Source organism: Ptychodera flava, chromosome 15 (assembly GCF_041260155.1).
Source record: "Ptychodera flava strain L36383 chromosome 15, AS_Pfla_20210202, whole genome shotgun sequence".
NCBI classification, from domain to species: Eukaryota; Metazoa; Hemichordata; class Enteropneusta; family Ptychoderidae; genus Ptychodera; species Ptychodera flava.
The window spans coordinates 423426-438693 of record NC_091942.1 but is presented as its reverse complement, the minus strand read 5'-3'; the positions used below and the strand labels follow the sequence as shown (position 1 = coordinate 438693).

The following is a 15268-nucleotide window of genomic DNA, read 5'->3' as shown; positions in this document are numbered from 1 at the left end:
AGACAGACACACAGACAGACAGACAGACATCGCTGCGACATATGCTCATGTGTGTGAACACGTGAGCAAACAAAATCAGTAGTATCTCGTATCAAACAAAATTCATGAAAACTGGGCGACTTTGTCCCTTTAGCAACAGTTAGCTACAGGGATTAAGTTCAACATTTTCACCGGTAGAAGAAACCCTGTGATTGAATCCTTATAAAAATGTTAAATTATGATAGATTCAATGCAAATCTGTGAATTTTAATCTTCAGAAACTATGGTAAGTTTGCAATTGGGTTCAAACTCACAATACAGGGCAGCCGGCCAGTCACCTGGCGGAGAATTAGCCACAGACAGAACCGCTTAGTCAAATTCTCACTCTCAAACAAAGAGTGGTTCAATAACCTAGCTAAGTTACACAATTTTTCTGACTGTGACCCTCCACACGGTTAATGCCTGAAATGCTGGAAAACTAAAAATAGCGAAAATTATGATTTCTTTGGTAATTAATGGGAGTTTTTGGCTGTTTGGTCTCAATTGTTTACCTTACTTCTGGATGTAACATTTGCAATCTTTTGGCAATTGGCCTTTCACCCAATCACCTTTCACCTAATCACCTTTCCACCTAATCTATTCATGTAACATTAAAATACCACAATGATTTATGTTCTGGGGAACTGTTACAGGAAAGGGTTGTTGGAAATGCACCGGTGTGACTTTCTTATGAATCAACAATGTATTTCATGCAAGATATCCAGATGCATCATGTCAATATAGCTGCAATATTTAAATTTTAAGATGTACATTATGACAAATATGTTTTATCCTTCATCAGACGCCAATATATCTTTGACACATCGTTTACATTGGTTCTCATATGAATGGGTCCTGTATGAATTTGTGCACAATTCTGATGACCCCTCCCTTTAACCAAATCTGTGTTAGTGCATGACTTACATATCAGTCTTGGTACATGAATTAAACCTTGAGAAGACATAGACAACCAATAAGGTCTCATATTTAACCCATTTACTCAGTAAAGTGTTTTTGCTTTTTAATATCTTTCAGGTGAAGATTTGAACAAAGCTGTAGATGTTTACAATACGATGCAAGACCAATGGTTTCAAGATATGATCACTTTAACCCTGGTAAGTTATCTTGAATTATATTCTAAGACTAGGCTGAGTATGTCATGTCTGTATGTTTGAATGAGGTCTTTTAGCTTCCAGTTGTCATATACAAATATGGCAAAAGAAGCTATAGATGTAGTAGCTGTCCAATGTCCTTGTCTGTCTGTTTATATGTATGTACAGTACAGTATGTATGTATGTACTGTATGTATGTCTCTGTCTGTATGTACTGGTATGTATGTATGTATGTATGTATGTATGTGTGTATGTATGTACGTCTGTCTGTATGTACCGGTATGTATGTATTTTAGAATTTTCAGTGGACACAAAACAGTAAAACAAAGAATATACTTAACTTGTCTAATGTTATTGCATTGGTAATTATTGCTCCACTAGATTTACAAAATTTTATTGTTCAAAAATGTAACATTTACTTTCCCTGGCTAGACACTCAACAACATGATTTACTCATCCCTGAAATGCATGGCCTACTCATCTCTAGAATGCATGGCCCAAGCAGCCATTAAAACAATGCCCAGCAAAATTATAACATTGAAGTTCCTATACAATTTTGCTGCTAGCAGTGTGAGGACAGCGTTCTCTACAATGACTTCAGCGATTGAAAGTAAACACCCATGGTCATGAGGGCTATAGGGCAGTGCATCACCAGAAACATGTCACTATTCCATGAGGCCGTAGGCAGAGGGGTATAGCGATGTGTTTCTGGTATAACAGAACCATGAGGGGTAATAACCAGGCACTATAACCTGAATAAAGACCAGGTTGTAAGTGTTTTGTAACATGCCACACACTCCTGTTGTAATGGTTTTTAATGTGTTTTAATATTATGCACAGCAACAATCCATTGCGACAAGTTTACTTGGCGATTTCTCCAAAGTGGTAACAGTAGTACCACTTTCTTACAAAAAATATTCTAAGCATACCTAGCAACATCCTTACGGGTCAGTCACAATCAGGGTGCGCTAGAGTGTGTCACTTAGGTCAAATTTCAAGTTCATGATAACTGTCCAGTTAAATAATATTTTGAAAGGTTATGGTATGGGGCATATCTTCCTAAAATTTGGTGAAGCAAACGTCATTAGTATTACCACAGTGCACATTGTTTTATATGGTCGACGCAGTGTCACGGACGCTACAGAAATGTTGTACATGAAACACAAATGTCATAATAAAATTTTAAACAATGATTTGTTAATGCTTTCTTATGTTATTACAATATAAAAGATGCATATTGGCATTAAAATAAGCTATACTTGGTATTATTTACTTAATTTTTCCATGAATAAACACAACCTCAAGTTTAGTGAGAAATACAACAATATTGATCATATTTTTTAATAGGACTTTCAACTTCTCTATGTCCTTCCGCTAGTATGCTGTACTTAAAAGTTTCATTGTCATGAACTAACCATGCTATAGCAACAATATTAATACCATTCAGTGTAATCAAAATGAACTTCTTTTTAAAATATTTTCTGTTTAGTATGACATGTAATTTTGTCACGGACGCTACCAAAATCAAACTTGAAAGTTAGGTCAATTTGAAATATAAAAAGCAATTAACAATCTGTGTTTTTCTTTCTCTTTTCTCCAAAACTTTCTGTATCAACATTTAAATTGTGAAAATTGTGTCAAAACATTGACAATTTCTTCAAATTGAACAAGAAAGCTATAGCAACTACTGCAAAAATCAGTTTGAGTAAAAAATCACTGCAGCTGAGCTTACTTCTGGGATCAACCCTTGAGTCGTTTTCTGATGACACTCCTCATGGTCTATAAAACGAGCATCTAAAACAAATCCTTCTTACAAAATTATAGCTTGTTATGTAACTTTGACCAACATGTGAAGGAGTAAGCAGTCCGTCGATATCCGGCACTACAACCGAAAAGTCCGGTGAGTTAATTCAAACACACTTTGCCCATATCGCTCAAACAGTGAAAAGGTGCACGATAGCGGTTTTAACAACGAGGAAACTGAATTTCTTTTTTGAATTTGTCTACATTTTATGCCACAACTTATCGTATAAAACCAAGATGCAATCTGTTATCGAATTGGTATTACAATCAACCAAACTGAAAAGATTGCTGAGCAGTACAGAAAACATCATCTGGCAAAGAAAATCAAAAACTGAGAGAGCTTTCATATAAGTAATCAAAGTTGGCGGCATGAATTAAATAAACCAATACTCTCCTCAGACCACACCGATTTCAAAGGCCATTTACAGCAAATATTGTTACGAAACCATGGAACCTGGGAATGGCTAAACACAGACAAAAAGATTTATTTCTCGAAACAGCCTTCCACAACATTTTCAAACACCGGAAAGTAGGCACCAATATCGACCCGAAATCTATTACAAAGTCCATGAAAAATTGACACAAAACCAAAAGTTTGGTTAATCGGTTTAAATGCCTAAAACAAGTAATCGTTGTCAGATTAGTACAACATTTACTGTTAACATAATGAGCACTAGCAACGCTCAAAATATGCCCTAAAACAAAAATCCTTATAAGCGTCCAGAAACTCCGGTCGATGCTGGGTCGTGTTAATTATAATATGACACCACACACCGGATCGCTCACTATAGAGTCAGTCAATAGTGGCTAACTCTTTCAATAACAAATCTGGCTTCTCCTACTCGAGGACGAAGATGACTTCATCACACAACCAAGCGGAGGGGATACAAAACAAGAGAACGACTTATAAAGGAACCCCATTTTTTGTTCTGAAACGCCGTTAAGACGAATCACTCAATCAACAAACCGGTTTACCGGGGACCCAGATCACATGACTAGGGTCAAAGCACTATCGATTCACCGGTGTCTCGCCATGTATTCCACACAAAATAAATGCAATGATCCTTTTATTCACCATAGCGTAATACTAAACAATCTTGGTAGAGCCGATGTATGGAGTTGCCCTCATTTTCCTTTATATAAAATGTGGTGGTTATTTCACATTTAGATTGGCTTATAATCTGAAAAACAATGTTTGCATTTTTATTGTAGCATCCGTGACATAATGAATTGAAATGGAATACACAATAATAAATGCATATATAGCACAGAATTCATTGTTCTTTTCACTAGAATTCTAATAACATATTCAATATAATTACTGCATTCTTAAAAAACACCAATCCAAGTGTTACAGTTGAGGCTGAACATAACTTTTTGAGTGTTTTATTACTTTTTAAAAAATCGATTTTGTGCAAATTTACAATTTTATGCCTTGAAGACATTTTGTAACCCACCTCCATGTATGTACACACAATACACACTAGTATTTATATGTTTCAGTGCATTAACTGATTTAAAATGTTTTAAATAGTTATTAATTATGACTATGTAGTAAACACCGTCGTGGACGCTACACCGTCACGGATGCTACATTTCCATATTTTAGGAATATTAATAGTGAACGCAAGGGACAGTAATTATATAATTTGTTTATTTAAGGTAGGCACCTATTGACACTTAGGCCTGTGACATCAGATCTTTTATAACTCCTGTTGTCCTTAAGATATGAGTGTGTCACGGACGCTACAAGAAATTCCGACCACAATGATCTCCATTTTCATTTATTCACAAAACAGTACAATATGCAATTTTACTTAAATTTTGGTGTATAAAATGCTTGCCATGGATGTTGAGGTTGGAATTAAATTCAATATTACAATATTTTATCCATTTTTAGCTCATATTTCGTTTATATATAAATACCAAAAAGAGCTTATATGATGAGTCTAAATGTCTGTATATTTGTGGGTATGCGCGGATGTATGTCCGTCACACACAAAGGCTCCCATACTGCCAAAGCTACCGTCTCAGTATTTGGTGTACAGGTAGATGTAGGGGTTGAGATGTGAATTTGTTCAAATGAACACATCAGTGTCAAAAATGTGCAAATGAGGTAAGAAAAAGCGAAATTCTGAAACAGGCTTGAAACAGGCTTACTCCACTGACTTGAGTCATTTCCTGTCATTGTCATTGAACTGTTACATATTAACAGACCTGCTCAAACCATAGACAGTAGAGGGGAGGAAGACCGTCTATGGTCAAACTAAGGCAGTAAGGGGGCTAGCTGCCTTTCTGCTATGCATGTTGCTAAAGTTGACCTCCAGTACCTAAAGTTTCAGACCTTAATTACTTTTGTCATTCTTGTTTTTCTGGTTTAAATATTTCTTGTTGTTTTTCTGGTTGTACTGTGCAGAAATCGTTGTCATAACATCAAGTGAACGTAGAATTTTCCTGCACTGAACAGATAGAAACAACATTTATTGTTGATCTTTGGTACCCATACTTATGTACCAATTCTGATCAAATTTGAGCGACACCGTATAATTGCGTTATTTTTCTACATATAAACTAAAGGTATATGTACTTATGGTCATAAAACACAAAAAACATAACGATGTTACAGTTTTGGTAAAAATACCACAGTTTCTGTTCCGATGCACTTAGTCACATGAAATAACTTGTGAAAGAAAGGTTAGGTATTCTGCAATAACATATGTAAGCTAAAAATTCCACAATTTTAACACTGTGTTCCAAAAAACATTTTGAAATTAAGTACATTTTGAAGTGAAACAGCATAACGCTACTTTTTACAGTTTTTAAAGGCATTTTTGTGCATGTACAACCAAACCTGCACAGTATATGCAATATTTCTTTATGTGACCAAGTTAGTTACAACTATTACTATTTATTAGAAACAAATAAGCAATATAATATCAGTCTGAATAGCAGATATATGTCCATAACAAATGAAAATCATCTAGAGCACCCTGATTGTGACTGACCCGTTAGTTGCACTTGAATCTTTTATCATTGGTGAGCTGTTCAAGTTCCTTCAATGTTGGAATGGAAAATCTTGCTGTTTTAGAGATTGAGGGATTCATCACTCATCCCAGGCACTCGTCGCCTGCCATTGTTCAGAGCTGCAGAAAACACTACGGTCACATGACCAGGCACTTTTCCAACTTGGTCAAAAACAATTTCCCTAGGGAAATAGTTTTTAGCTCATATTTGGTATTTATAGAAATACCATGGCAAAAGAGCTTATATGGTGTAGTCAGTGGCATCTGTATGTCTATATGTGTGTATGTATGTATGTACCCCGGTATGTATGTATGTGCGAATGTATGTCCGTCACATGCAAAAGCTCCCAAACCGCAGCACTTACCATCACAGTATTTGGTGTACAGATAGACCCAGGGGTTGAGATGTGACGTTGTTCAAATGAACATGTCAGTGTCAAAAATATGCAAATGAGGTAAGAAAAAGGGGAAATCCTGCAAATGTGTGGGAGTGGTGGCATTAATTGAAACAGCCCACACATTTGAATCTCTAACCTATTTGTATGCAGTGTACCTATTATGTGTAGGAGTGGTGGCAGTGACTGAAACAGGCTACTCCGCTTACCTTGAGTCATTTCCTGTCATTGGTCATGAACTGATACATATTGACAGACCTGCTGAAACCATGAAGGACTGTGTTGAAACATTCCTCTTCTAAGCCTGTTCCTAAAGTTGACCTCCAGTACCTAAAGTTTCAGACCTTATTTACTTTTGTCATTCTTGTTTTTCTGGTTTCAATATTTCTTGAGTGGACCAATTCAAACCAAATATGAGCACACTGTCCTTGACGGTATTTTTCAAAAATACCCTCTGACGTCACTGTTGTTGATTCTGTGGGGACTAGATGTATTTTTTTCCCGTCACATGACGTATTCTTGCAAATCACAACATGAAATGAGCATGTGGCATATAGAAGCAAATAGTGACCTGGACTCGCTCACATCTCAATGGCTTTACCTACATAGACCATACAAGCTACCTCAACAGTAGAGACAAGCACAGCTTGGCTCAGCCAGCTGTCAAGCCAGGCTGGCTCATTGAGCCATGCTTGCTCAGAAGACCCTTTAGGGCATATATCTTGCAGCATACTGAACAGGGGCTGTTAGAGAGTCTACGTGTGATCTCCTGGGCTAGTCATAAGAAGGCGCTTAATTTATCTCCGAATGATTTAATCATGACAATAAAAGGACTTGCACAAAATATTGCAATTCACTCGAGTATCTCATTAGCTTATCAGTATTAACAGTAATGAAGCTAGCATTCAAGGTCAAAGTAGTACCAGTACATTGTATGTTCCCTTTGCATATTGCAAAACTCTAATCCCTATTTACAGAAAAAATGTTAAATTTCCCTGTGTAGAGATGAATAATAGCTCTTAATTCTTTGATTCCCTATTTTGTGCGACAAGAATAGTTGCTTGATTTTTTTATATCTGAACAATGGAAAGAGAAATTCTGTCAACTATTTTTATTTATTTGTAGGAACTGGAGAAGATGGAATTAAACAGGATAAATATGGTAAAGAAACATTATGATAAATATCACCAACTAAGGAATGAAAGAGACACACAAAGTCAAAAGGTAAGTGTGTTGATAGAATATACAAGTTGACAAGCAGACGACTTCAATGCTACAACTATGTAGTAATAGAGATGTGTGTACATGTGTGACATGATCAGTTAGCATAGACTGACCATAACACAGCTGTATGAGTACTGTATGCAAGATCATCACTATTCAAAACTAAAAAAAAATTGTTATTCAAGGGCAGCCTGCCATTTGGACAGACCTGCAAGTTTACAAGTACCGGTACATTCACTTGCCACCCCACACATGTTGATCGTTATTTAGAAATAGTAAAAATGTTTCCAGTTGCTCAGATCGCAATTTAATTTTAAGAGCCATGTTCACTCATGCTTTTTAAGAGTCGGCAAAAACATCCAGTATCTTGATCCTGCTGACGGATGGATGAAGAAAGTGCTGACATAACTTTTTGAATGTACCAGAAATGTTTGTATATGTGAACTAACTGCCACTCCCCTGTAAAATGCACAACTTGGAACACAAGGCAGCAAAGTTGTATGATGAACTGACATTATTTCAATTTTTACAGATTATTTTCGGAAGGTACTTAGTATTTCAATATTTAGTAAAATAAGAAAAATAGCCAAAACATTATTCATAATTGCCCCTGTAAGGAATATGTTTTGTCAGTCATAAAAACAGTTTTATCAATGCAATTGTCAGAATGACAAAGCCAGGGTTAACATGTGATGCTGAAATCCAGGTCATCAGAGAGACTGTTTGTCTTCCAAATATCCCCGTATGCATGATGCATTCCATCGCAAATATTATAAGGCAGACACTGAACAAACTTGTTATAACAATGTAGACGTCATACACAGATATAACCATATTACCACCAATAAAGCTCAATCATGCCCCAAGAGAATTATTGTCAAATAACTTTTTCATGTGAAAGACCTATTCAAACAGCTTTACATAAGTAAATTGTAATTCAAATATCACTTGACAGCCCAAGTAAATGTCAAAATGCTTACTTTCTCTGTACAAACGTTTTTTTGGGCATGCGAATGTTTGCAAAAATATGGTATTCTATGTTAGAAAGTTGGTGAAAAAACAACCTGTAGTATTTGTCAGTGGACCTAAATGATTCAAAGTCTGTAATCAGCAAAACAGTGACAGTTCCAGGTAAGTTTAACGTGTTCAACATTTTCACTCTGTATTTTCATGGCGTGTGATGACTGTGGTTTGATGATGAACACATCTAGAAACAAAACACACTCTCTTACCTGACTTGACTGTATTTTGTGTGTTGCAAACCCAGCATCTTACGTATTTTTTCAGCAGAACATTCTCTACAAAGCATCACTACATCAGAATTTTAAAATTGGCACGTTGTCATGACAACATGAAGTGTGTTGTATCCCCACTGTAATGGGAACTATTGGAGGCACAACAGCCACAACAAATAAAAAAATAGTGAGACTTACCTCAAACTGCCGTATGCAGTGGTCATCTTTAGAGCTGCCACTTGGCATATGGGGAAAGCAGGTTATAAAACTGACGGAGTACATAATGTCAATTTGGAGACTTCCCTGCAGTCTGTTTAAATTGGGAAGTACCTTTACTCCAGATTGTTGCACACTCCTGTATAAATTATGAATTCTGCTGGTTGGAAGTGTGTGTTACAATGAGCACAAAGCATGCTGGGAAAATATGCTGGTTTTATCCATTGCCCGTAACACTGAAGGATTTTTGTTACATAACAGAGCTAGAATTTCTCATGTTCACAGATCAGACAGGGCACTAGATATTTAAAAACTGCTTTGATTATGTGAACTTTTCCTGCCGTGAGTAATAGTTATACGATAGTTTCTTTCAGTTGAACATAACACTGTAGTCACTGTCTGAATTTGCTTACAATCTTTAAAACAAAAATACCACCGCTTTCAAAATTAGACAACTTGCAAAGATGAGTTCCAAAGCAATGCAGCAGAGCCATTCAAGCAGTCAGACTGAATCAAGTGGGTTACCAAAATAACTTTCTTCAATAGATTCAGAGAGGCATAACAGATCTGAAATGTTTGTAGTCATACAAGATGTCAATTTTCTGACAGATTCAATTGTCTGACAGATTCAGTTATCTGATAGGCTGATTATTGCTGACTGTAGCCGTGATACAAGACAGTCCTGGTGCTCTGAATAGCAATATCTTCTAACTTCATATTTTGTAGATTTCTAATATCTGTTTATGGTAGTTATATCAACCTATGGTAGCCAAATCTACCTATGATAGCCGTATCTACCTATGGTAGCCATACATGTCTTTACCTATGGTAGTCATATCTGTCTATGATAGCCAAATCTAACTATGGTTGACATATCTATCTAAGGAAGCTATATCTACCTTTTGTAGCCATATCTATCTATAGCAGTAGCCATATCTACCTATGGTAGCCATATGTATTTGCCTATGGTAGCCATATCTATCCTAGGTAGCCATATATCTATCTATGGTAGCCATATCTATTTATGGTAGCCATATCTATCTTAGGTAGCCATATGTATTTATGGTAGCCATATCTATCTATGGTAGCCATATATCTATCTACGGTAGCCATATTTTTTATGGTAGCCACATCTATCTATGGTAACCATATAGACATATGATAGCTATAACTACCTATGGTAGCCATATCTATCTTAGGTAGCCATATATCTATTTATGGTAGCTATATCTATCTATGGTAGCCATATAGACATATGATAGCTATAACTACCAATGGTAGCCATATCTACATATGGTAGCCATATGTATGTTACCCATGGTAGCCATATCTACCTACGGTAGCCATATCTATCTTAGGTTGCCATATATCTATTTATGGTAGCCATATCTATCTATGGTAGCCATATAGACATATGATAGCTATAACTACCTATGGTAGCCATATCTACATATGGTAGTCATATGTGTGTTACCCATGGTAGCCATATCTACCTACGGTAGCCATATCTATCTATGGTATTTATCTATCATATGTATGTTACCCATATAGACATATGATAGCTATAACTACCTATGGTAGCCATATCTACATATGGTAGTCATATGTATGTTACCTATGGTAGCCATATCTACCTACGGTAGCCATATCTATCTATGGTATTTATCTATGGTAGCAGCCTTTAGCTTTTAAGACACATTATGGCTTTTGTTCAACATGGCATGCTCTAATGGTCAACTTTTGCCGTGTGTATATCATATTGGTACATATTTTAACATGGTTTATCATCTTAATCTTGATTCAGTCTTCGCCAAAAGATTTCGCGTTATTGTAGCGTATATTAGCCAAATCATTGTTTCCATGTATTGGCTTAAGTTTTCTGACTTTTAACCTTTTCACCACCATAAATTGTCCCAAACCCTTGTTATCAATAGTGATTATGGACCTGTTTTCAGGGAATTTGTGTGAGCAGGTTTAATAATGTCTTTGTTACAGAGTGTTGATATACAAAGTACAAGGCATGTACAAACACTGCACTGGGTACAGTATGCAGTGACAAGTGCGTAGTTGTTTATTCTGAGATTCATTTCTAAATGATACTACATCTTGGATATACACTGATACATCATCACTGCAAAAAATACATTTAAGTTGGAGCATTTAAGATTTTTTATTCTGATTTTGTTTTCTCACCAGATTCTCCAATCAGTACAGAATGTAATAGATCAAATAGATGCGAACAAAGATAGTGAAGATTATGTCAAGACCCACACCACAGGCAGTCTAAGACCTGTCCACCTTGAGTTATCATAGTAATGCTGTCACACCACAGGTAGTCTGAGACGTGTCCACCGTAATTATAGTAATGCTCTCAAGACAAATTTCTGGTCAAACAAACCAAATATGACATTCACTTATCTACTGGAAAATTTACAAAAAACATTTTATGAATTCCTTTAAAACTTTTTTGCTGAAGATGGTGCTTATCTGTAATATGTCACATGACCACTATGCAAATGTTAATCACATGACCACTATGCAAATATATTGCTAGTATGCCAAATAAATGCCTTACCAATTCAAAATTTTTATATACTTTTTAAAACTGCAATATATCAATTTTTATATTACTACAATCATTGAATTTATCGCAATTAGGAAAATAGTGACAATTTTTCTTACTATTCAAAACAAAATTGGTTGTATAGCATATATGTCTGTGTAGTGTCTACCTTCTACCTTTTTATAACTATGTGAACACTTTTCAAATGTTATAAAAGTTCATGTCAGAATGCTTAGATTATTAGTTTTTGACATGTTACAGTTTCTGGGTTACTTTGAAACTATTTTGGTCAGACACACTCTCTCCGCATACACACCCCTTATCTTATTTAATTCTGGCAGTGTTACGTTTCTTTTTAACAATGCTTATGTTTTTATTTGACTTTCACACAAGTGCTGCAACTGACACCTCTTCATGAGATCACAACTGACAAATTAGTAAATGTAGTGAGATCATCTCCAAAGAATATCATCATTAGCTGAGTCACTCTGGAATCATCTTGAAATGACTTCTGACAGAACAGATCCATCATTGATCAAGATTTACCTTTTCACTGCCCTGTTTTTGTCCAAATATCATTTCCTAAAGCAAAGTTGGACCTCATCTCTGCAAAATTTGTGTGAATAAATTCAAATTGCAAATTATACCAACGTTGACACCTACCAAAATATCATCATTGGGGTGAAATTTACCAAAAATGAAACAAATTCTTGGAAGGGGTATGGTGTTTTGTTATATGATTATAATATACATAAACAAAGGCTATCACCACACAGACTGGTTTTGATTATAATATGCATAAACAAAGACTAACTTCACACAGACTGGCTTCAGGATGTATAATATCTACTTTGAGTAGATGTAAGATGTAGCCACCACTGAGTTCACCTCCATGACACACTAAAACAATGCCAAAAGAATGAGCTTGAGCAGGGGTATCTGACATCACAGTATCAGTCCTTATGTCATGTGATACCATCATGGGAAAAAACTTGCATGTGCATTCAAGGTGTACATTAATTACAAAAAAGATTAAAGTGCCAGTAGCTGTAACTTTGACGATTTTCCACTATTTTTGTGTTTAATGTCAACTAAAGTTCTTTCTTCTTCTTCTTCTCAAAGCACGTTTAGGTACACAGTACTTAGCCTTTACATGTGTAAACTGAATTGCTATCATTGAAATTAATTATTATTGTCTGAAATAGAAAATAAATATGAACCATTATTATACACCTACTGCCGTAACCTATGGGAGTTTGACCGTCCAATAACTTTCCGTATTTTGTATAGTACGCGGAGTCCCGAATACTGGAGACACGCGACGCGCCTGTTTGACCTTTGACCTAGCGATTATTGAATGTTAACAAACTATTTTACGGTGAGTTATAGACATAATAACAACTTCCACCAAAATATATTCGTAGTATAAGCTTTAAAACACGCTAAACACAAAACTGAGTCTAAATGCAATTGATTTGTATTTTAAAAAACTAATGAAATTGAAAACATTCAGCAAGTTTGCTTGTTCTGCACTGGAAATTAACTGGCTTCATGCCAACGCAACAATCGCGCGCATTCCACTCATATCGCGTGTGCCGCATCCCTCAAAGTTTACCATAGAATTAGTTTATACGGAGGATTAATTGAGGGAGGTGTATAATAATAGGGTTATACACAAAATACGGCCCTGTATGGACTCTGGCTCAGTGAGAGACGTATTGGACGAGCCTTTGGCTCATCCGATACGTCACTCACTGAGCCTGAGGCCATACAGGGCCGTATTTTGTGAATAACCCTATAAATATAACAATGCATTTTCCATGTGCAGTCGCTGTGTTGACAAGTTAAGTAGCGGATATGTTAATGTGCTTTGGGGTGTAGAACAAGAACTTGCCATTGATAAACAATACAAAAATAATAAAAAATCATCAAAACTTACAGCTAATTGCCCCATTTAATACTGCCAAAATTTTATATTAATTTGTCAGAACTCTTACTAGACTGTATTGTGTGCATGCTAAGTATCTTTGTCCATTTTAACATTGAACTTGGAAGAATTTTGAAAATTAACTTTAAGTACTATAAATGCATGCCATTTGTGTGGCCATAAATCAATTTGTATTGATATGAATGTTTTGATCCATTTGATTGTTTTCCACCATCTCCAACAAAAGATACTTCATTTAAATATTCATGACTATGATTTTACCATTTTCTCCACATCTTATCTATAAACTGTAAACACCATAGTTTATTTATCTATATATTTTTAGGTTTAATTGATAATATTTGTTTCTTGTTTCCTGTCTGTGTTGTAATGTCATAATCATATTATCTCAACTATTGCAATCAGATTATTGTTAGTGTATTGTATTTAAAGGTATTTTATGTGACACTAGATCCAAAAATTGTTTTCCTGGCCACTATGTTGCCATCTGGAATGCACGTCAAAATGTTGAAAATTCACAATTTTTGATGTTGGATCATTCCCCAATATGCAAAGTGTTGTTGGAGCTAAATAGAAATTAAATTAATTAACATGTAACATGCCATTGACATCAACTGCAGGATTATCTTCTCAATTTGTGATATTTGAGTATGTATTTTTGAATATTTTTGGTTAAAATTTGGCAAGATAAAAATACACAATTTATACTCATATTTTGAACTGTAAGTGAACTGATAAGCTAGCATAATTTTGTTGAAAAAAGGATCAAGTTAAATGTCTGTATGTTTGTCAAACCATAGCAATGTCATTTGCAGGGAATCAATGTGTTGAAAATATTTTGACTTGCCTTTTTAACTTTCACAAAAATGAATCAGTAAAAGATCGCCAACTGTGACACGAATTGTGCAATTCATGGAAAGATGCATAAACTCGGTCAACTGACAGATGAAAAAAATTTGATTTTTTAAAACATCAGAATTTGCACCAACCTGCCCATGATCTAATAGTCTTCCCCTGACTGCACCAGATCCAGCACTCTCTCTCCATGTCGCCTTACAGCTTACAAGAACTAATCAGTGAAGAGATGTCACATTACTTGCTAGTGCATGATGGGAAAATCACTCAGAAAAGAGTTTTGATTGGCAGGTAGATTTTTGGTCACATTTTAATACTGGAGTTTGACAGCTCTAATGATGTTACTTTAATTTGGGAACTTTAGCGAATTATGGTTATGCAGAATCTACCTATTAGTATTATAGTCGTGTACCAAGAATGCACTGCATGGCTCCATGATAAGCAGCATTTACAACACTTAAATCACCAGACATCTCTGAGACCCAATTATTGTATTTCTCATATTGAGATGACTCATGCCCATTACACCACATCTTGCAGTGATCCTGGTCACTGCGTTTTTAGCTGGACATTTACAACTACAATTATCAATAAAAAAGTCTTGTATTACCTTGTATATTTCTTTGTGGTACTTTTGTTATGTCATCCAAATGCATGCACTGACAGTTGCCTCCTTGGGCCAACCATTGTATGTTAGACTTGCCCTTCTTGGACAAACCCTTGTGTGTTAGACATTGCTGGATACAGGACTAATTCGACAGAACATGAGGTTGAGTATTAAAGCACGAGTGATAAGCATGGTAACAACTTTTGTTAGCTCCGCTGTCAGGGACGCGGAGCTTATCAAATAGGTTGATTTTCCGTTGTCGTCGTCGT

At 35.7% G+C, this 15268-nt stretch overlaps 2 protein-coding genes across 4 annotated transcripts in view; one reads left to right on the top strand and one right to left on the bottom strand.

Moving 5' to 3' along the window:
• The window catches only part of LOC139150877 (uncharacterized), a 116606-nt gene extending 107460 nt beyond the window's left edge, over positions 1-9146 (bottom strand). Inside the window, exons 1-2 of one of the 3 annotated variants that reach the window (XM_070723313.1) lie at positions 9009-9101; positions 6561-6835 (exon numbers count right to left, since the gene is read on the bottom strand). In XM_070723313.1, the coding sequence (XP_070579414.1) occupies positions 6561-6580 (20 nt within the window). In that variant the 5' untranslated portion in view covers positions 6581-6835; positions 9009-9101. Of the gene's footprint in view, positions 1-6560; positions 6836-8807; positions 8861-9008 lie in introns of those variants that run through there. The other 2 variants (XM_070723312.1, XM_070723310.1) reach the window with 2 other exon arrangements.
• LOC139150876 (growth arrest-specific protein 7-like) overlaps positions 1-15008 on the top strand; it is a 100895-nt gene extending 85887 nt beyond the window's left edge. Inside the window, exons 10-12 of the mRNA XM_070723309.1 lie at positions 1054-1133; positions 7477-7575; positions 11223-15008. Coding sequence (XP_070579410.1) covers positions 1054-1133; positions 7477-7575; positions 11223-11339 — 296 coding nt within the window. The 3' untranslated portion in view covers positions 11340-15008. The remainder of the gene's footprint in view (positions 1-1053; positions 1134-7476; positions 7576-11222) is intronic.
• Positions 15009-15268: the final 260 nt, after the last annotated feature.